We start from the raw sequence: 23,556 nt of genomic DNA on the forward strand, positions 1-23,556 counted from the left end.
AAATATTGTACTCCAGCTTGCTCTATGGGACAGTCAGCTATGGCTCAGCAACTAGCACTCATGTCTCTGAGTTGAAGGTTGTGGCTTTAAGTCTCACTGCTGAACACAAAAATCAATCACTTGCAGAAGCATGGAAGAGTTATCTCCAATGTCCTTGCCAATAGTTATCCTCTATCAATGTCACAGGAAACTGATTATTTGCTCCTTATAAAATTGACATTTGTAGGCGCTTGCCGTGTGCAAATTGGTTGCTCTTCTTGACATTACAACAGTGACTATACTTCAAAAGTTCTAAATTGATTGTAAGGTGCTTTGGGACACACTGTGGACAGGAATAGTGCTATAAAATGCAAGTTTTTCTTCGGTTTTAAGAATATAGCACTTGAAACAGGATTGGGCCATTCGGTGCTTCGAGCCCACTAAGCCATCCAATAAGATCATGCTTGATCTGTTTGTGGTCTCAACTTCATTTTCCTGTCTGTCCACTGTGAACCTTGACTCTCTTTGTCAATTAAAAATCTGTCTAACTCTGCAGGGAAAGCCTCCACTGCTTTCTGGGAAAGAGAACGCCAAGGGGGAAGGGGAGGAGAGATGCGGCAGTGACAGGTGGGGCCAGAAACCCTGTGGGCTGAGATGGTTATAGATTCTACCATTAAAGATGAAACAGGTGAGTATGTAACAAATCATAAGACCAAAAGAGGTTGCCAAAAGGGTGGTATGTGTCTCTGGGAGTAAACATAATTAAGGATAGAATTATGCATCAGCGATAGAATTATGGAGACAATGGACATTGGTACAGATGGATAATATAGGTCAAGAGGATTTAAGGGGGACAGGTGTAGTTGAGTTGGAGTCTGTGTTGCTTGGAGTTCAGTGAGGAAATGATTGGAAAAGTTAAATCTGGCAATAACAAAAATACATAAAATGGTTTCAAAAATGTTTGGGTGGGGGGTAAGGTGCAGGGGCTGGATGATGCTGTGGAGGCAGAAGCTGGTTGGTGAGTTCAATACTTTTATAATTGCTCGATTTAATACTCACTTGCAAGGTTCTTATAGTTTCACCTATTTAGACAAGATTGCATTGCACCTATAGTAAGCAGTGTTTAACTGAACATGCTGCAAAATATATATTGTATTGTGGAAATATGTTTAATCTTAGTGTTGGATTCAATTTTGGTTGATGAAAGAAAATGAACTTTAAAGCAGAGAATTGATAATTCCGCTTAGGAAAGGATTACAAAGAACTGGCATTCATCCCATTTTCGTTTTTTTTGCACGTTGAAATTGCTCAAATATTTTACTTGAGCAATGGGCAGCAATGTCATAGTTGAAGAAGTGGCTGGAAGGCATTGCTGAACAAGTTATAAGCCAGTAAGCCAGAATGATGGACATGAATTAAATGACATTGCAACTGAAATAGCATGGGTTAAATGCTCTCCCTGTTCCAATGTTAGTACAGCTATTGTGTGACCAATAATTGTCACTAGGTAGCCCTGTATGTTGCATGGGAAAATCTCTAGTAGGGCACATTGTAAAGACGACATTTCCGCTTAATTTGTCATACATATGCAAATATTATGCATGAACTCACAGGTTAGGGAAAGCAATTTCAGATGCAAGTTCCGACAACTCAGTTCCAAAATGAAACACACTCTCCTGCCCAACTGTGACAATGTTCTATCTGCTACGACAATAATCCTGTGGCCTCTCTGAGTAGAAATGTCAATTTAGTGTTAAGCAGTGTCAAACTAAGCATTGGTTTGGAGGTGCCGAAGGACCAACTAACAAAGAACATTTCACTTGTTGGTATATGCCAGAAAGAAAGATGAAACGCCATCTTCTTTTATTTAAATTTGTTCTTGGATGCAGACAACACCTAACCGGCTGCACTTGTTCGTACATCCTGGTTCCTTTTACTTTTTGAAGGAAACAAAGGTACAGGTAAATAGAAGCTGTGTTTAAAAGGCTCCAAATGCCAAGGTCTCTTTGAAATAACATTCTTTATCACAGACAAAGTAATACACACATGTCAAAATAATGCAGTAGAAAAGGTGTTTGGCTTCAGCAAAGCTCATTTTCAGTGAATATTCACAATTTTCTGTCAGCATAAAGCTATTACCACTGACATCACATTTTTTACTGGAAGAGGTATTATCAAAATTTCAAAACATCACTGTGCATGAATAAACATCCTTATTTGTATTATGTACTGACTGAAAAATAAATTTTACGACCAACTGAGTATTTTTTTATAAGCATGAATATGGTGGGGAAAATTGTTAATGTTAAAGAAGATAGACTCAAAGTGTGTATTGAATAAAGAAAATACGTTATTGTGAAAAATATACGGGTGGGGAGGTGCATGCATTATCTGCCATGTTGTTATTGATAATTACTCTATAAACACTATTTTCTGCAAGCTTAATTTTTGTGCATTAATGGATCTAGTCCCAAGGTGGATAAATGTAGTCACTCCAATCAGTATGAGTTCAGAGGCGGGTGACAGAGCCATGTTTTTTGAGCACCCTTGCACGAGGTCAAGAATCTACCAAATATTTTCCATTATTAATTTGCTCCCAGAGTAGGACTGAGAACCCAGGCCAACCTTGAAGGACTGATGGTCCAGAGACAGTGGTGTTGACACGCTTTCCTGACTTTCCCCTGGTTTAAGGAATGTTTCCCTGGCTTAAAGGTAATGGAAGTCGGTTCTACTGAAGACAAGGCTTGGCTCAGCTGGGGTTTATGGATGCACATATTTTTGTACACCTAGCAGTCCCAAACTACTGCCTTTGCTAACGCATGCCTGACAAGAACATACAGGTCAATTAACTTTTCATCCATCAGTACATCCTGCAACAATCTACCTGAGATCACATTGAAAATTAGCATGTACAGCATGATCAACAGTGAAAAAGGGAAAGGAAGAAACAAGACAATTGTTACAATTATGAGCCTCATGGTGTTATGTTTTTCGACTGTTTTCTTAATTAATGGTAAAATAAAAGGAGTTTATTTTGTTATTCATTCATGTCGTTGGCTGGGTCAGTATTTATTACTGCTCATCCCTAATTGCTCCCAACGTGTTTTAACTCTTCACAAACGGTCTTTTCAATCTGAACATGAGCTTCTACCCAAATTCCTGCGCAGTGAACTATTGAGACATTTGGCCACCAGCTGCTCTCTCCCTGTTCTACATCCACGCAGACTAAAATTGTCTTGTGATATTCAGTGGTGTTTCAGCAAAGTCTGTAACCTGATCTGACAGTGACCTTTGCCTCTTAAAACCCATCTTCACGGCATGGTAAATCACATGGACATTGTATTCAGTTAGAAATGCTGATCAGCCATTCTTTATCCTATTCTGGAATCAAACGCACAGTTTAAAGTATAACTGCTTACAACTTGACGTTCTCAACATCTTCCTTTGGACTTTGGAACCCACCAATCTAACCACAGATGCTGCTGCCATTGTACGCAAATACAAACACCTTACATCTTTTCAGAAAAACAACCCGAGCACCCCTTTAATTGTTTAAGAGAGCATTTAAGATTCAGCCATGTTGCTGTGGATCTGGAGTCAGTCATATGTAGGCCAGACCATGTGAGAATGGCAGATTTCCGAAAGGAACCGGTGTGCTTTTACAACAATCGACAGTAGTGTAGTGGTCATCATTAGATTTTTACTGAATTCAAATTTTGGGGAAGATGGTAGGATAGTGGTATTGCCATTGAACTAGTAATTCAGAGCCCCAGGGTAATACTCTTTGAGGACCCAGGTTCGAATCCCACCACAATAGATGGTGAAATTTTAATTCAATAAAAATCTGGAAGGAAAAGTCTCATGGTGACCATGAAACCATTGTTGATTGTTGTTAAAACCCATTGGTTTACTTATGCCCTTTAGGGAAAGAAATCTGCCGTCTTTACCTGGTCTGGCCTACATGTGAGTCCAGACCCACAGCATTGCAGTTGACTCTTAAAATGCTCTCCAAAATGGCCAAGCACTTGTTCAAGGACAATGAGGGATGGGCAATAAATGTTGGCCCAACCAGCAACGCCCACATCCCCATGACAAATTTTTAAAACTCTTGTATCGTGGGATTTGAACCCTGGTCCGCAGATCATTGCTCTGTGGCTCTGGATTACTAGTCCAGTGACAATACCACTACACCCCACTAAAGTCATGTGACCTGTTCTGTAGTCTGACTATCAACAGGCCTGAGTTGGTGTTAAATATTAAAGAGAGGCTTGGATTGTTTTCCCAGAGAGAGTAAGCTGTTCATATTTGGGTACAATGGAAGCAGCATCTGTGGTTAGAGTGATGAAAGATTCCTTCTCATTTATTTCCTTTGTTCTCATTTATGTTATGTTATTTTATTCTTTTGGTCTGTGGACCCATAATCGGAGTTGCCTTTAAGCAGAAGACTCAAGGTTGAAGCAGTCTGCTTGTTAAGACACTGTATTCCCAGGCTTTGTTTATTGGAAAGGAAAAGTCAGACTCCTCAGCACCGAATGGAACTTAAGAAACAGGTTTGGAGGAAGTTGGATCAATTGGTTGGCTGGTAACTGGTGCGTTGGCCAGGGACAGTGCTCTGCCCAACAATGGTCAGTATTTGGTTCTTGCGTGTGCCTATCTGAAAGAAGTGGGCAGAAGCGTTTAGACCTTGGAAGTGAAAGGAGCGCTCTCTCACTCTCTCCTACTTGCTGAAGTGAAAGAACTGCTTTATTGTTTTGAAAGCAGAGGATGCCCGACACATCCTTTGCTGCGAACATGGAATGACGCCGAGTCTGCAGGGAAGATAACAACCTTGCCAGAGAAAACCTTCTCAAGCCTAGAAGGAGGAAGGATCAAAACAAAAACTGAACTTCAGAAAAACACAAAGTAGAAGTCATTAAAGAGGTTTATGGTTTTATTTTTATTATCTTTCCCTTTCCACCATTCTTTCCCCTCCCTGTTGTTTTCCAGTGTGTGTGTGTGTGTGTGTCTGTGTATAGAGAGAGAGTGGGAGTAGTTAAGGGGGAGAGGGTTGGAAAAGGGGTATTAGATAGTCAGTTACACTTTTTGGCCGCAAGGTTACTTGTACTAAAGTTACAAACCTGGTGACTGCAGTTTATTTGGAGCAATCAAGGACCTCGGGTATTTTAAATAAAATCTAATTTCTTCCTGTGTTGTGACTCCGGGTCACATGGGGCTGGAATTGACCGTACAATCGGCCAGTTATTGTGACACTGACCAGTTCCAATGTCTAAAGGAACATGTTGAGAATGTCAAGTTGAAAGCAGTTATACTTTAAACTGTCTGTTTGATTCCAGGATGAGATAAAGTCAGAATCTAAAGAATGGTTGATCAGCATTTCTAACTGGGCAGAATGGCCATGTGATTTACAATGCCATGAAGATGGGGTTTGAGAGGCATAGGTCACTGTCAGATCAGGTTATAAAGACTTTCCTAAATCATCACTGAATGTCACAAAGACGATATTAGTCTGCCTGGACTCAGGAGAGAGATAACAGCTAGAGGCCAAAAGTCTTGACAGTCCACTGTGCAGGAATGTGGGTAGGAGCTCGCATTCAGGTTGAAAAGATCATTTGTAAGGAATTAAAACAAGGCTAGAACATTGGCCTAGTTTGTACTTGAGAGAATCTCCCTCACTGTGAAATACAGTTCTGGGGTTAAAGGTTAGCAGGTTGGTAAAGGCAAATAATGGAAGAAAACCTTTGGGAGCTAAGAATTACTTTGGACTGATTTTGGGAGAATTGAATGTCTGCTGAAAAGACAGTGTAATGTGTTCTTGCAAAGTGCTTTATTTCAGTTCTGAAAGTAAAGGGAGAAAGTTCTGTTCCAAAGTTTAAAGTATAAATTGGCTATAAATTAATGTTTGGACAATGGTACTGTTGGTCTGTTTGTTACAATACAAGTCCTATAATGTGAAATCTTGCCATGTCATCCTTTTCAGATATTAATTGGAAGTTCGAATTTCTTTTTAAAAGTTATTGTTCTCGACGGTGATCGTAACACAACAGTGATTACAAATGACCCGAGAGAACCTTAACCCAGAAGTAAGCCGATCTTTTTGATCTCAGCATGTGAATTTAAGTTGGCAACCCTGCCAATGATTATTTTTCATACAATTAGCTGGCAGAAACATTGCTGCCAAAAAAAGAATGCTTTCGCTGTGCTGAGAGAGCATTTGGCTCAGTAAAACTTGAGCTTGGTTTATGCAGCATGAAATTGCGAACCACAATTATCAAATCCATTTGTCATTGCTACACAAAGCAAATATTATGAACAACTTAAATATGATAAACACAATGTTCAGGGCTTGAATGTGACTCCGTGAGCTTTCAGCTATCCTGATCAGCTATCTTCAATTCAATTTTCTTAAAGCTCCACAGCTTGGCAGTGCATACAAATCAGTTGAGTCCATTCTTTTTAGAAACACGAATCAATAAAATCATTTCCATTCTTGAATAAAATTTCTGATGTATTTGCAGCATTTTACTCTTATCACTTAGGCTGCTAAACCATTGAATCTCGTATTTTAAGAAGGCTTGCGTAGAATTCCCTGGAGAGAAGATACACAGCCTTTGGATTTATACCCGGTTTTCAATTTCGATTTAGCTGAATCAGTTGCTCTTGTATCGGTCAATGTCACCGAGAGAGAGCAACACTGGAATGTGATAGTGAATTAATGCAGCATCTAAAACTCAGAAACAAAACTAATTCATCAGTGATTCTTCTGGAAGAAAATTACATTCAAAAATGTGGAATGTGTGTTTTTATCAAAAGGAAACACGCACATAAGCAATCACGTTTGGAGGACAGTAGGAGTGTTTTTTTTTGCACAACATGTGGCAAGATTAAAAGGATATTACTGACACCAGAGGGAGTTTCTAGGCAGACTCTGTTCCAAGATCAGCATTCAAAATATAGTCTGTCGCCAACTGCTCATTGCTGCAAGTTTGAGTGTAAATGTTATCAAAACTTTGTCCTCATTTACTCCTCATTTCCCAACTGTTCAACAGAAAATGGAATCCAATCCTGGGAATAGTTCCATTGTTTGTGGCCAGTCCCTGCTATCCCATGCAAATGGCCATTCTCAAAGAGATAATTAGCCAATCTGTTAAGACTAATTCAGTCTTCACTGGACATGCATGCAGTTTATAATCCACTAAGCATAGGAACCAGGAACGTCAATTCTGCCTGAATTTTCTGCTCCTCAGCCTAGATTTCATGTTGCCCCAACAGTGATCAGCCCAGTCCTTGGGCGAGATTCTCTGTTTCCTGATGCCAATTTTGTAATCGACGATCAGGCAGAGAATCCCTTTTTATGATGGAAAAGGGGGCAGCGCCTGTTTTCGTATGCTCCTCCCCCTCCGAAATGGCGACATCGCAGTGCATGCTGCACGCCGTTCGGATGGCCTCAGGACGTAATCTGAATGCCCTCCCCCGATGCGCCGCCTCTGAAGGGCCGAGTTCACGATGGCACAGAGGACATGTGGTTCCAGCTGTGCGGGAACACGGCGTGGCAGCTGGGGACTGTGTCCAGCACTGCCATAGTCAAGCAGGAGCTGTGTTGCTGGCAGGGGCCGCTTCGGGGAGGGCCAGGAGGACTGGTGGGGGATGGCCAAGGGGAGTCCAGGGGGGGGGCATTATCTGACAGGTCGGGTCCGCACATGGCTGCGCCATGTTGTACGGCACGACCGCTGCAGGTAATCGCCGTGCCCATGCGCGGCCACAGACGTGGCAATTCTCCGGCCGTTTATTTCGTGGAGGCCGGGCGTTTCACATGGCATGGCTGCTTTTCCTTCACCAGTCGGAGAACCAGTGATGGGCGCCCCCCATTATTCCCACGCAAAACGCCATGGATCCCCGAACATAGCCTCAAAATCGGAGAATCTGGCCCCTTGTCTTTGAATCCTTTAACCCAAACATGAATGCTGGACTCTTTGCAGCCTGTGTGTCTCAGAACCACACAATTATTCACTGGGTGTAAAGTGAGCAGCCAATCTGATTGTCAGGGTCCTGCCAGGTTGTCGGGGTTGAAATTACCCCAGACATATTTGAACAGGAACTACATCTCCTGCTCAAATTTGTAGATATTGGGCGCGAACTATCAGCCACGTTGTGCCCAAACGGGGACATGACACTCCAGATCACGCGTGTTGTCGCGATCTGGATCCCGCCCACAATGAGCGGGATGCATACTCGTTGAGTGAAGTCGGCTTTGATGCTGACTTACCTCCAGCTTCGCCGGATCAAACAGCCACCCGGTATCTACCGGCCTCAACAAGCAGAATGCAGCCGGGTGCCATTAAATGAGTGGTCCCCACAAAAGTGGACTGGTACCTGGGGGGGTGGGGAGGGTGGGGTGGGGGGGGTCTCCCAGGCGTTCAGAGGGCCAGAGTGGTCATCCTCCAAGCAAGGTAACACCCTGGAACTGCTGGTGTCACCCAGGCACATTGGCACTGCCAGTTTGGCAGTGCCACCTAGGCATCCTGACAGTGTCACCCGGGTGCCAGCCTGGCACTGCCAGGGTGCCCAGGTGCACCTCCAGGATGCCACGCTGGCAGTGCCACGCTGGCATTGTGCCGGGACTGGGGATCGGGCTCAGGGGTCCCCATACCATATGTTGTGGGATGCGGGGAGGGAGGCCAAAAACCGCAAACCCCCCCCCCCCCCACATACCCGGTGAATTAGGAAGTTGAGGGAGGGGTGGGGGTCCTGGGGTTCATGGGATCAGGGCGCCATTTAAAAATGGCATCCGTATCCCTTCCTGCACTGAGGTGCTCCACTCGCCGAAGCTCCTCAGCGCTGGAAATACGGCGTAGTGCGGCCTCGGAGAGGTGTTCCACTGCCAGGGCACAAAAACAAAACAGAGTGCCAGCAGTTACAGGCACCAGGAATGACCTCGCTAATCCTGTCCAGAACGGCGCTCTGTTGTATTTTGGCGAGATCCCGCCCATCATCTTCTCAGCTCTTTCTGGCATATTGAAGTATAACAGCAAACTAACAGGAGAGAAGGTTCAGTCAATGGTTTTAAATCGACTGTCAAATGAAGGGGCGGAATTCCATTCACAGTACCTTTTTTTACTCGGTGTGAACAACAATATTTTGCAGGAATTTCTATCAACCAGATATAACAGGGAGCTATTGCTTCCAGTGAGGTTAAATTAGCCTTAAATAATGCAGCGGGCTGCTGAGTTGCTTTCTGCAGCTTAGACTTGGTTAGCAGCAGGAAGGGGATGAAACATAATGCTGAGATAGTGAGATAGTGAGTGCAATTTAAATAACAGAATACATATCAGGGTTCACAACAGTGCTAAATTTGAGTTACATAAAGGACAACAAAATGATCAAGGCACGATATATACAAGATAACATTTAGGTTGGACTGTGTGATGCAGCAGTAAAATAGCAAATAACTCGGCCATTATATAAAACACAGTAATGTATGAATAATAAAATACATACTGCTTTTAAAAGAAAATCTGCACTATTCGAAAATAATGGTCGGAACTTTCCAACCGTTGGGATTCTCTTTTCCCGGTGGCAGCGCACCCTCCGCCCAAGGGTTTCCCGGCGGCGTGGGGTGGCTTCAATGGGAAATCCCATTGACAAACGGGGGCAATAGAGGATCCCACCACCAGTAAACGGCGCTGTTGAGAAACACGCATCTGGGGGACTGGAGAATTCCGCTCAATGTATAGAATCATAGAATCCCCACAATGCAGAAGGAGGCTATTCAGCCCATCGAGCCTGCACCAACCTTTTGAAAGATCACCCTACCTAGGCCCATAACTCCACCCTATCTCCATAACCCCCACCTACCCTTTGGATACTGAGGGACGATTTAGGATGACCAATCCACCTGACATGTACATCTTTGGAATGTGGGAGGAAACCGGAGCGCCTGGAGGGATCCAACGGAAAGAATGTGCAAATTCCACACAGGCCGGAATTGAACCTGGGTGCCTGGCGCTGAGAGTCAGCAGTGCTAACCACTGTGCCATTGTGTCGCCTACTGGTAGGAGTACTGAATGTATTATATTGTCAATAGATTTTTGTTACCAGTGCAGAGTGTGGCACTGAACAGTGGAGCCTCTGGTAAGCAAATCAAATACAGACATCAAGTGTTGCTTTACTTTATTGCAAGTGAGAGTGAAGACCCGGGAGTGTGTCCCAGGAAGGATAATAGACCTAGCAGTGTGTTTACATAGCTAGTGGTGTGTTTGTACAGGGAAAGCATGGAGTTTGCTGCACCTATGCCCAGAAAAGCACATAGCTAGCAGATACAGATGGCACACAACGAGCATAACCTTCACATCACAAAGACAATAGCTCACAGTCTTGAGGCAAGTAATAAATAAGCAACCTTGAGGAAATATAAATGATAAAGGAAACATTGAAATCTGTCTTGATACAGTGAAGGACATCACTAACACTTGTTATTTACAATACATTAAAAGGAAGAGCAACTGCATTCTGCTGAAATCAGAATTGTAGCCAACCAGCCCAATTTGAAAGTTGTTTCGTTTCATGTGTACCTCTGACTTCCTTTGCCTTACATTAGCAGCTGTGCCTTTAGCTGTCAATTCGTGAGCTCTGGAATTCTCTCTCTAAACCTTTCCGTTTCTCTATCCTTCCTTTCCACCTTCCTTTAGAGCTCTGTCTTTGGCCAAGCTTTGGGCCAACATTCCCAATGATTTCTTCTTTGGCTTAGACTTAATTCCTATCTGATTAAGTTCCTGTGAAACACCTTGTGGTTTTCCACTGTGCCTCATAAATGGAGGTTGTTGTTATTTAGAACAAAAGCAGTGAACCTTCATGTTTGATTGAATGTTTTTATTTGTTCACAGGATGTCGGCATCACTGGCAAGGCTAGCACATAGTACTCATCTCCAAGTGCCCATGAGGCAGTAATGGCAAGCCACCATCTTGTCAAACGAATGGCTTGCTCGTCAGTTAAGAATCACTGCATTGCTGTGACTCTGGAGTCACATTTAAGACAGATCAGTGATTTCTTTCCCTAAACGACATGAGAAGCAGATGGGATTTTTATAAGTCAGTAGTTATGTTGGACTGGATAAAACACTGAGGGCGGGCTCCCTACACCCCAGCGTAAATGTCGGGGCCAAGCATGGCTCTGTTTATTTGGCTCGAACCGCTTTAATTTTTCAGATGACTGCCCTTTAATTAGAATGAGGCGGGACCTCCGCCTGTCTCTGGGAGGAAGTCTCACCTCATGGAGCTGGGGGCTCTGCATACCAGCAGAAGTGGTGGCGACAGCTGGTGCTGCAGATAGGCCAATGAGGTGGTACTCAGCAATGTACATGGACATTCAGGTATGTCTGGGGTCCTACCAGGGCCAGGCTGCCAGGCCCTGATGAGTGGGGGTGGGGGTGTGATGCACAGCACATTGGGAAGAGAGGGTGGAGAGAGTATTGTCGGGAAGAGTCTTCGATTGACTAGCAGCCTGCAGGGTCGAACGTACCGAGCCACACATTGACACAGTACCCATTAAAAAAGAGCGGCACAGGATGAGGCCCTTAATTGGGAATTATTGTTCACTTAAGGACTTCAACTGGGCCACAGATGGGTGCTTCAGACAACGCTTCCCTCACTGTTCGTAAAATTGCAGGCAACGGCTGGAATGCCAGTGTAAGGGACGCTACAGGTCCACCCACTAGCTTACTCGTCTGCAGGTGGCCCATCAAATCCAGCCCATTGCGACTACGACTAATACTATCTTTGTTTTCCCCCAGATGTATTGACTGATCTGAATTTCAATTCCCCAGCTGTTGCGGTGGGTTATGAACTCGTGTCTCTGGATCATTAGTCCTGGCCTCCAGGTTACTAGTCTGATATTAATCATAAGCCGTTCCCCTATAACTGCAATACCGTCAGAATACAGAAGCCAAAAGGTCGGGACACTGGCATTTATTTCACTGAATATTGCTGCTGAAAACATGCCAAGTCTAGATTCTAATTTGTTCATTGTTACCCTGTTATATTATTAGTTATCATGAGGAAAATCTGCCAGGTATGTCGTGGAGTTGCTATTATCAGGTATTTTACTTTCTGTATTTCTTGGCAGTTCATCATTCAGCTTCACTGTGGACATGGCTTCACTGTTCATAGCAATCCATACACGGACTACTTGTGCTCGACATCCAACCTGACCTTTTATTGCCACGACCTGCCTCACTTTCAATTATTTTGATGCGGCATTGGCAAGGATGATTGATTAACTGAGGATGCGCCTTATTGATTCAAAGAAGCCAGCCCCATGATTGGTATTAAACAATGTCTAATGCAGGCCAGAGGCACTCTTATCAATGTACCACAGCAACAGTACACGACTCAAAGTGCATTGATTTGTTTCACTAAAGGAGATATCCCCAAACTTTCAATTCTATAGCTCCATACATGAAAGAAGAAAAAAACTGATTACAACCAATAAAACACAAGCGGTGGAGAATAGCTGACAGGTTCTGGTTTGACAGGCTCATATTTCTTACAGTGACTGCATAAACAGGGTATTGGACGGACATTGGCATGGTGCATGGGTACTTTTTGAAGTCAGTATATGGACTGGGCAGTTGATGAATACACTGGTAACATGCTAACATTTCAGATGTGCTGTGACTAGTCGGATTGCTTGCAGCTGCTGCTGTGATAATCAGACAATTTGCGTAACGTACTGTCAGCCATTTTAATAAGCCCAAAAGCCACCATAACCCTTATTCACTGTTAATTTGATCAGGTATTATCTCAAAAGAAAGAATGTGTTGGATAAAGGAGAGAAGACAGAGCAATGTCACGAGGCACATTGTTGATTCGGAGGGCTGGCACTGATATGATTCTGTGCTCAATGAAACATAAACTCTATCGACTTCTTCAGCTACATTTCAATAGTGACTACACTTCAGAAGTATTTCATTGGTTGTGAGGTGCTAAGCTTGTGAAAGCTGCCGCATCCGTAGAATTCCTACAGTGCAGAAGGAGGCTATTCGGCCCATCGAGTCTGCACCGACTCTCTGAAAGACCAACCCACTTAGGCCTACTTCCCCGTCCTATCCCTGTAACCCCTCCTAATTGGAACTCACTTGAACATTAAGGGGCAATTTTAGCATGACCAATCCACCTAACCTGCACATCTTTGGACTGTGGGAGGAAAACGGAGCACTCAGAGGAAACCCACACAGACATGGGAAGAACGTACAAACTCCACACAGACAGTCACTTAAGGCCGGACTTGAACCTGGGTCCCTGGTGCTGTGAGGCAGCAGTGCTAACAATTGTGTCACCGTCCCACCCATAATTACAAGTCTATGGGCGCGAACTACCGGCCACACTGCACCCAAAAAGCAGCGCGCTGTGGTGCAACGTGGCTGGTAACTGGCACGAGCTCCTGCTCTTCGGACCAACCTGGCTTGCCACGCTTCACGAGATCTGATGTGATCTCATGAGACGTTGCGATGTGAAGATCACCCATTGTGAGCGGGATCATTTTCTGGCAAAATCTGCATATCTCATGGGCTGGTTTAGCTCAGTGGGCTAGATCGCTAGTTTGTGATGCAAAACAAGGCCAGCAGCGCGGGTTGAAATCCCGTACCAGCTTACCCGAACAGGCACCGGAATGTGGCGACCAGGGGCTTCTCACAGTAAACTTCACACTTGTGACAATAAAAGATTATTATTATTACATGAGAACGAGACAGCTAGCGAGGCAGCTTTTAAACTTAGTTTTGTCCCCAGCAGAAGGAACGAAGCAGGAGGTTATTGTGGCGTTTGATGGCGAGAAGGCTTTTGATGGGAAAAAATGGGCATTTGTTTGCGGGGTTGGGGTGGTTTGGGATAGAACCTAAATTTTTGTTGTGGGTCCGGCAGTTATACAAGGCACCAAGGCCAGAGTCCGTACAAATAATGTTAGGTTGGGATATTTTCAGCTACACAGGGATGCCCTATGTCCTCTCTGAGGGCCTCAGATAAGTGGAAACGGAAAATGATGGGGCAGGGGGCGGAGGGAGTGGGCACGGGGGCGGGGGGGAGGGGGTGACAGCATGGAACACGAGGTGTCCGTGTACACTGATAATCTTCTTTTGTATGTGATGGATTGATTCCCACGCTGGGTAATATAATGGTGCTGTTCATAGATATCATAGATGTTTACAGCATGGAAACAGGTCCTTCGGCCTAGCTTGTCCAGGCGTCCCAGTTTCCCTCACTAAACTAATCCCACTTGCCCGCATTTGGCCCATATCCCTCTATACCCACCCTGCCCATGTAACTATATAAATGTTTTTTAAAGGAAAAAATTGTACCGGCCTCTACCACTACCTCTGGCAACCTGTTCCAGATGCTCCCCACACTCTGTGTGAGAAAAGTTCCCCTATGCCCTCTTGTTCTAGACTCCTGCATTGTTGGGTTTTGGGCTTTTTCAAGGTATAAATTAAATTGTCAGAAAAGTGAGTGTTTTCCAGTCACACCATCGAGGAGGAGAACCAATCTGGAGGTATTGTCATTCCGCTTACTGGGTTCGCAGTTTAGGTGTCTGGGGATGCAGGGAGCTCTGGATTGGGTCAGACTTCAGAAGTTAAACTTCAGGAGTTTTTTGAGCAGGGCTATCGTGGACCTACGGAGGTAGGATTGCCTTCCTTTGTCCTTGGCAGGCAGAATACAGTTGGTGAAAATAAATGTTGTGCTGCGGTTCCTTTTTTCCATTCCTTGCAGTTTTTTTCAGCTAAAATCCTTTTTTGAGGGGCTGGAGAAATTGATGTTGTCTTTTATTTGGGTGGGTAAAGTAGCTAGGATTCGGAAGACAGTCTATCAGAGGTGCCAGCAGTCAGGGGGCTTGGCGTTGCCGCGCCTGATATATTATTATTATTGGGCAGTGAATGTGGAGGAGGTGCGGCGATCCGGAGGCTGGATAAGTACAGATGGAGTTGGGGTTGTGTAAGTGGTCGGGGTTGAGGGTGTTAGTGGCCTTGCTGTCATTTTCTCCGTGGGAATATTCAGCAAACCCTGTGGTAGTCTCCACATTGAAGATATGGAGACTATTTAAGCAGCACTTTAAATTGGAGGCTGTATCGAAGTTGGCGCCGATCTGTGCAAACCATTTGTTTGAGCCGGTGAGGCTGGTTGCACAGTTTAGGGGGTAGGAGGAGTAGGGAGTGGAAGAAATGCAGGACTTGTTTTTAGAGGGGCGATTTGCTAGCATGGATAAGAGTTGGCAGATGTCGCAGGCGGATGTTTTGAGGTTACTACAAGTTTGCAACTCGCAATAGAGGTCTTCCCGATATTCCCTGTGGTGCCTCCTTCCTCGTTGTTGGACATGGTTTTGTCACTGGCAGGAAGGGAGCACATCGGGGATTTATGGCAGGATTATGGTGGAAGAGGCAGTGTCTGTGGAGGGGGTAAGTGGGAGGAGGTGTTCAGGTCAGAGTTGGAGGATGGGATTTGGTGCGATCTCTGCGTCGGGTGAATGCAACATCGTCTTGTGCGAGGTTAGGGTTGATACAGTTGAAGGTAGTGCAGAAGGCCCATTTGACCAAATCCAAGATGAACAGGTTATTTGCGGGTGTGGAGGATGCGTGTGAGCAGAATGGGAGGGGCCCAGCCAATCAGTGTACATGTTCTGGTCGTGGGGTTATGGGCCTCCCTCTTTAGCACCGTGTCAGCAATTCTATAAATGGAACTGAAGCCCTGTCCTTCGGGGCCATATTTGGTGTCAGGCCTGCAGGGCTGCAGCCTGGGGCATGGGGCAGATGACCTGGCCTTCGGCTTGCTATTTCTCAAAGGCGGGTGCTGCTGGAGTGGAGGTCAGCTTCTCCACCCAGTGCCTCAATATAGTTGGGGGATCTTATGGAATTAGTACATAAACGTTCAAATGAAATTTGATATGAGGCACATAAGGAGATATTAGGACTGGTGGTCAAATGCTTGGTCAAAGAGAGAGGTTTTATAATTTAATAATAATCTTTATTTCACAAGTAGCCTTACATTAACACTGCAATGAAGTTACTGTGAAAAGCCCCTAGTCGCCACACTCCAGTGCCTGTTCGGGTACACAGAGGGAGAATTCAGAATGTCCAATTCACCTAACAAGCACGTCTTTCGGGACTTGTGGGAAGAAACCGGAGCACCCGGAGGAAACCCGCGCAGACACGGGGAGAACGTGCAGACTCCGCACAGACAGTGACCCAAGCCAGGAATCGAACCTGGGTTGGCCATGATAAATTGCCCTTAGTGTCCAAAAAGGACACTGGCGTTGTGAAGCAACAGTGCTAACCACTGTGCTACCATGCTGGAGAAAGGAGAGTGAGCGAGGCAGAGTGATACAGCAAGTGAAGACCAGAGTTTTGGCCTATAAAGATAAAGGCATGACCGCCGATTGTTGAGTGATAAAATGTGGGGTTGCGTAAAAGTTTAGGATTGGAGGAATGGAGAGATTGCAGAGTGTTGCAGCAGGTGACAGAACATAGATCATAAAACATAGAACATACAGTGCAGAAGGAGGCCATTCAGCCCATCGAGTCAGCACCAACCCACTTAAGCCCTCACTTCCATCCTATCCCCAAAACCCAATAACCTCTCCTAACCTTTTTGGACACTAAGGGCAATTTATCATGGCCAATCCACCTAACCCGCACATTTTTGGACTGTGGGAGGAAACCGGAGCCCCCAGAGAAAACCCACGCAGACACGGGGAGAATGTGCAGACTCTGCGCAGACAGTGACCCAGTGGGGAATCAAACCTGGGACTCTGGCCTTGTGAAGCCACAGTGCCAGCCACTTGTGCTCCCGTGCTCCGCATTTCGGGAGGGATGATACCATGGTGGAATTTGATTTGAAAACAAGAATGAGGATTTTAACACAAAATGTACCAAGGCCACTACATCCGTTTTTTGGGGCTGAGCCAATTTAACCCCCTAGAATCCTAAGAATCTAAAGCAACTCTTTCTGACTCTGTTACTAATTAATCAACTGCAATGTAGTTTGAGTACACTGAAAGCATTGCTGCTGTGCCATATTTTTACGGCCGTTTTACCTTCCTCACAGTTCTCGCCTTTGAAGCCTGCAGAGCAGACACAGGTTCCGGCGGTGCACGTCCCACGGCCTCCGCATGCAGGGTCAATGCACTGGCTGATGGGTACATCACACTCGGCTCCCTTCCAGCCACTGTGGCAGATGCAGTTCCCTTTGGAGTATTGACCATTGCCGCTGCACAGTACAGGGCAAGCGGCTGGAGAGGATGAGTCAAAAAAAAAGAGACAGAGAGAGAAATAAAAGCTTGTTTCTGCGATAACCATACACCTCTACTGTAAAATGCATATTCAAAGAATAACTATTTTTCTGAACTTACTTCCCTTACTTCCTAAAAAAAATTGAAATTCAACGTTAAGAGGAACTAGTGTCTCTCATGTGAGGAGGTCATTTCCACGGCTTATTTTTGACATCTGGAGTAAGAATTCCTTTGAATGTACTGTGCAGTGACATCTTAAATGTGCTTTGAAAGAGTTCCTCTATTCTAAGAGATACTGTTTCTAATTTCCTAAGAGTGCCAAACAGAGGAGGTCTTCATAAACATATTTATCACGTCGCTATGCACAGTGGATAGAGGAATTTTAAGCCCGTTAAGATCTCTTGTGAAGTGGCAATAACTCCTTTGAAGTCACAGTTGTTTGCATTCAGCCACGGAAAGCTGCTCTCAGTATCTCCAAATACTTTAAGTAACTGGAATTTTTAAAGTGCGGTTACTTTGTCCCCTCCACATTTTGTAGCAATTTTTTTCTCCCCCCACCACCCGGCATGGATAGAAGGCTTTCTCCAAGATGTCAGATTTGGCACTCTTTAACCAATTGCTAATTTACCATGAAACCTTGCCCCAGCCCATCTGGAGTTGACATTGAAAATTTAACAATAACACACTAGCCCTGGAGCACATTCACCAGAATGATACCGGGGCTTAACATATTAATTTAAGGGAACAGATTGCATCTATTTGGCTTGCAGTTCCTTGAGCACAGAAGATTGAGGAACTGATCGAACTGAAGTATTTCAGATTCGACGGGTAGACACACTGGCCCAGGTGGTCGCTATGACGGAGAGGTTCTCTGTCATGGCAAAAATCCTAGAAATGGCTTAAAATTTGAATTCCTGCCCCTGAACCCAACATTTTCCATTTTCACAGGGGACCAAAGGGGGGACCAGAATGGAGATTCATGCGTGCACAGTTAATGGAGGCAGCTGGCCATTTAATTCACCAGCTGCTTCCACAGAAGTGGAATTTTGAAAGAACAGGAGTGTGGAATACAGAATGTGCAGATTAGACCAGATGAAAGGAGGTCTGAACCCAAAAGGCATATTTTGGGAAAAGAAAGATACTCTTTAAGAGTATTACAATTAAACTTAATTATGCACTTTTTACACTCAAATTCATTGGCGCTGTCAAGTGTCAAAGAAATGTCCAGCTGTCATGGAAATGTCCAGTGGTTGAAGAACTGTCCAGATGGCAAAGAAATGTCCAGCTGTCAAGGAACTGTCCAGCAGTCGAGGAACTGTCAAAGAATGTCCAAATGTCAAGGAAGTGCAATGCTAGTGCCGGTGGGAGAGGAGCGGGCTTGTGCAGTACGTTATGATTGAAGTATTGAATGTACGTGGATGTTTGTACATTTTTGCCTTTTTTGCTTTCTTTCGGTTGATGTCTGTAACTGTTTACAATGCCAAAAAACTACCTCAATAAAATTGTTTGTTAAAAAAAAAGAAGTGCAATGCTGTAAAGGAATTATCCAAGGATACTAGGTGAGTTGGTATGGAGCGGGTAAGGGAAAAGGGTGGTGGGTGAAGGGCGTATGTTGGGCCATTGAGAGCTAGGTACAGGAATGAGGGGTGAGGGCTGTTTTTTTGTTTTAATATTTTCTTTTTATAATTCAAACAGTGCTGGAGTACGGAGGCAAGCCTTCCACCCAGCTCACCTCCATACCCACCAGCCTTTGCATTTTGCATTTGTTGCGGAGTCCCCTGCCCTGACTTTTTTTTCAGACCATCTCCCCGACTGGAAATACAACCTCCGGGTGGACATTTGTAATGGTCAGGTTTGCATGGCCTGGAAATCATTCAACTGAGCGAGCTTGGCCTGGGGATTAAAATCTGGGCCAGAATCTAGTTTTTTCTGATGGAGGAATTCAGAACAATGGGACCCAATTGTACAATTAGAGCTGGGCTATTTGAAAGGGAAATCAGGAACCAGTTTTACCACAACAGTGTTGGTAGAAATATGGCATTTTCTTTCCTAGAAGCCTGGGGCTGCTGGGTCAATTGTAATTTTCAAGACTGGGACTGACAGTATTTTATAAAGGAAAGGTGTTAGGGGGATTGAACAAAGATAGGTAAATGGAGTAAGGTGCGGATCTTGCCGGGCTTAATTGAAAAGCAAACTTGAGGACGCTGAATTTACTAATTCTCTTACTATGTTCTTATCTGTCTCTGAGCCTCCTCAGATTAGCAAATTGATGCACGAGCAGTTCTGAGAGGGAATACTGGCAGTGCAATAATTACTTAAATTGGCATATCGTATGTGTTTTTACTGGGAATCGTTTTCTGGGGGTATAGTATTGCAGTGGTTACAATGCTGGTATGGACAATTAAATCTAGAAGGAGACCATTAGTAAATTATATTTAAATTTCAACACAAATGTGGTATTAATACTTGAACGTTGAGATCAAATTCCTTTTTATTATAGCAAGATACCTTTATTACAAAAAGCTGTATTGTTTATAATGGCCGGAATTCTCAGGCCATTGGATTCTTTTTTCACGTGAGCAACGTACCCCTGCCCGTGGGTTTCCCGGTGGTGCGGGTTGGCTTTGATGGAAAATCCCACTGACAAGGGGCAGCACGATAGCATGGTGGTTAGCACAGTTGCTTCACAGCTCCAGAGTCCCTGTCCTGGCTTGGGTCACTTTCTGTGCTGAGTCTGCACGTTCTCCCCGTGTCTGCGTCGGTTTCCTCCATGTGCTCCGGTTTCCTCCCACAGTCCAAAAATGTGCGGGGTAGGTGGATTGGCCACGCTAAATTGCCCCTTTGCGTCCAAAAAGGTTAAGTGGGGTTACTGGGTTACGGGGATAGGGTGGAGGCGTGGGCTTGAGTAGGGTTCTCTTTCCAAGGGCTGGTGCAGACTTGATGGGCCAAATGGCCTCCTACAACACTGTAAATTCTATAATTCTAAGTGGCGGGAAGAGAAAACCCTGCCACCAGCGAACAGCGCGTTGCCGAAAAACATGTGGCTGGGGGAGTAGAGAATCCCACCCAATGTTTTTACATTCAGTAAAGTAATGGTGGGTTTTTATTACATTTTGAAGTTGAATTTGAGGAAAATACCAAGAGACAGCAGGGCCTGATACATGAACAGTGCAATGTATGGGACTTTTAATGAAAATCTGCCATTCCATTAAACACTGACGACGATATTGGGTTGAAATCATTCAACGGTGGATTTTATCAGGGACAGGAATTGGGGTGCGAGGGAGAGAAGGGCAACAATTAGTCAGACCACCCCCTGCGGCAGGCTCGAGAGATCAGGCTGGAATGGGAAGTCACAGGTGTCATGTTGCTTCTGGGGACAGGGGGAGAGGGGAGTCAGGAATAATTAGAGGGGGGGGGGAAGATAACTTTGGGCTGGATTTTATGGGGCTGAGTGGTCCCTGTTCATAGAATCATAGAATTTACAGTGCAGAAGGAAGCCATTTAGCCCATTGGGCCTGCACCTGCCCTGGGAAAGAGCACCCTACCCAAGCCCACACCTTAACCCTATCCCCACACTTCCACCCTGTCCCCGTAACCCCAGCTATCCTTTTTTGGACACAAAGAGCAATTTAGCATCGCCAATCCACCTAATCCAAACATACTTGGACTGAGGAAACCTGAGCACCCGGAGGAAACCCACGCAGACACGGGGAGAACGTGCAGACTCCGCACAGTGACCCAAGCCGGGAATGGAACCTGGGACCCTGGAGCTGTGAAGCAACCGTGCGAACCACTGTGCTATTGTGCTGCTCACTGACTAGAACGCTTTGAGAGGCCATGTGATAGGAACCCGGGGAAGGATAGCACTTTGGGGGCCCTCTGATGGGCCCAGGAGAGGGTTAAGGATGGGCGCCTGCCACTAGCCCTCACAGGGAAATTGGCCGGACTGGGTATGGGCCTCTCTAGGGATGAAGTGCTTGCCCATTTAAGGGCCACAATTGGCCCACTGGACGTGTGGGCCGACTGCCACCACACTGACGCTGGTAAAATTGCAGTGGAGACAGGGGCAGGCGATGGGCAGGTTGACTGCCTCCTGGAGTTTACATACCCTTGGCTTCAAACCTGCTCGTGGGAGAAGGTACAATACTGCCCAGTTTTTCACCATCTTCAATGTGCCGGCGTTGACCACACAGAGATGTCAGTTAAAATGCCATCATAATGTCAATTCAAATAAAATGGTGCCTAATGGGACCAATGCAACCAAGATTGGTTTGTGGACTCAAACAATTTTAATCCCTTCATTGATTCCACCGAAGCAAGGCTATACTGGTGTTACTATTAGCTCCTACTTGCCGGATGTTAACCTCTGCGACCAAGTCCAGGTGGAGAGTTGAGGAAGGACGAAAGTCATAGATTTCATAGAATTTACAGTGCAGAAGGAGGCCATTCAGTCCATCGAGTCTGCATTGCTCTTACCCTACCCAAGACTACACCTCCATCCTATCCCCATAACCCAGTATCCCCACCCAACACTAAGGGCAATTTTAGCATGGCCAATCCACCTAACCTGCACATCTTTGGACTGTGGGTGGAAACCGGAGCACCCGGAGGAAACCCACGCATACACGGGGAGAACGTGCAGACTCCGCATAGACAGTGACCCAAGCCGGGAATCGAACCTGGGACCCTGGAGCTGTGAAGTAATTGTGCTAGCCACAATGCTACCGTGCTGCCCCACGTCACCTTTCTCTGTCAGCTTTAAAAGTTCCCAGTGACATGCCGACAATTCCAGCCAAAGTCGTGGAAGAAGCTCACTGTTGAAATGTGCTTGGAGAATGTCGTCATTTGGGATTCAAAGCTGGCTGGAAGATATAATTACAGCATGATGCTTTGATCTGCAATGTGTGTTCACTTGCCTTGAAAAAAAATAATTTTTCTCACTATTTGAGGAGGTACAGCTCGCATTCATCTAGATAGTGTTTGCTGGAGCTAGGCACATTTTGGCCTCTCTTTGCATGGAGGCAGATCTCTGAATGGTCCTGTTGAGCTCTCTGTTTGATTACTCATGAGATCGTAACTTTTGGCTCCGTGATCATAATGTATGATTTATTAAGAAATATTTGAAATAATTTTCTAATGGAAATGACATCATCGCATGCAGTACAGAAGAAAATTATTATCAAGTTGCAGCTTATTATTTGTCATATGTGAGCAAGTGGTTTTTATCTATCTTGGATATCGAATTGTTTTTTTGTCGCTACTTGCAATTAGGCATTTTCTGTAAAAACAAACAAACATTTTTACATTGAATTTTGGCACCTTCTGACTCCAAAACCATGTTAATTTGAACTGAACCTTTTTTATGCTGATTGGCCTCGCGCTTCACTGCTAACAGAAGCAGGTACGCAGACAGGGCGGAGCAGTTTCAATATGGAGCTTTTCTGGCCTTGCTTTGGAAGGACGAAGAGAAAGCAAAGCTAACAGGTACAGAGAGAATTGAGTGAACGGGAGAATGCAGTCGTAGCCGAAGGAAGGGCCACTGTCAGGTGTGTGCTGTCATTGTCCTCATGAACCTTCAGGAAAGCTCTGCTGACGTAAGCAGCAAATCTCACAACATGTAATTAATCCACTGTGTATTATAATTGATTTAGTTAAAAGAAAATCAGATTTTATTTCAAAAGGTTGAACCAAAGGATGCTGATCTATATTAAATACATGACAGGTGACCCTCGAGAGATCAACAAATTAATATTCACAGCTGTTCAATTAAACTTTCAGTTGAGGTCCTTGACATTTTTGCAGATGTTGTCTGTGATTGATGAGGATAATAATTTTATACACCTGTAAGTGGGTTTAACTGCCAACAACACTTCATTCATGCCGCCTTTTCTTTAAAAAAAAAGTGCAGTCAAACAAATGCTTTTTTGTTTTTTACATCTGCCACCAATGAAGCAGATCAGGGCTTTGTGCACATGGTATCTGAGTGACCCCGTGGACACAGTACTCACCTTTTTCCACTGGGGCCCCTAGGTTTGGGATGATGCTGAGAGATAGGTACAAGTACATGACCAGTACAGGCAGCTTAGGAGATAGGACTGAAAAACGTCCAGAGTTTATGTGGCCAATATTTAATTTCCTCCTCCCTCCCATGTCTGTGGCCGCAAATATTGGCAGCTTAGAGCCTTCGGAGCACCCTCACACCTCAACCAGGTGCCTGCGACCACCACTGGGATGTATTTAACCACTGACATATTAGGGCCTGGGAGCAGTGCTGTTGAGCCAACACATTGACCCATTGAGGACAT

At 44.9% G+C, this 23,556-nt stretch overlaps 1 protein-coding gene across 22 annotated transcripts in view; it reads right to left on the reverse strand.

The window, feature by feature from the left end:
* Positions 1–23,556, reverse strand: part of LOC119965371 (teneurin-2-like) — a 3,273,255-nt gene that overhangs the window by 136,316 nt on the left and 3,113,383 nt on the right. For 20 of the 22 annotated variants that reach the window (XM_038796070.1, XM_038796068.1, XM_038796065.1 and 17 more), the window contains one exon: positions 17,054–17,248. The exons of the other annotated variants lie outside the window; for them this stretch is intronic. In XM_038796070.1, coding sequence (XP_038651998.1) covers positions 17,054–17,248 — 195 coding nt within the window. The remainder of the gene's footprint in view (positions 1–17,053; positions 17,249–23,556) is intronic. 22 annotated transcript variants of the gene reach the window in all.

Source organism: Scyliorhinus canicula, chromosome 4, assembly GCF_902713615.1.
Source record: "Scyliorhinus canicula chromosome 4, sScyCan1.1, whole genome shotgun sequence".
Taxonomy (NCBI): Eukaryota; Metazoa; Chordata; class Chondrichthyes; order Carcharhiniformes; family Scyliorhinidae; genus Scyliorhinus; species Scyliorhinus canicula.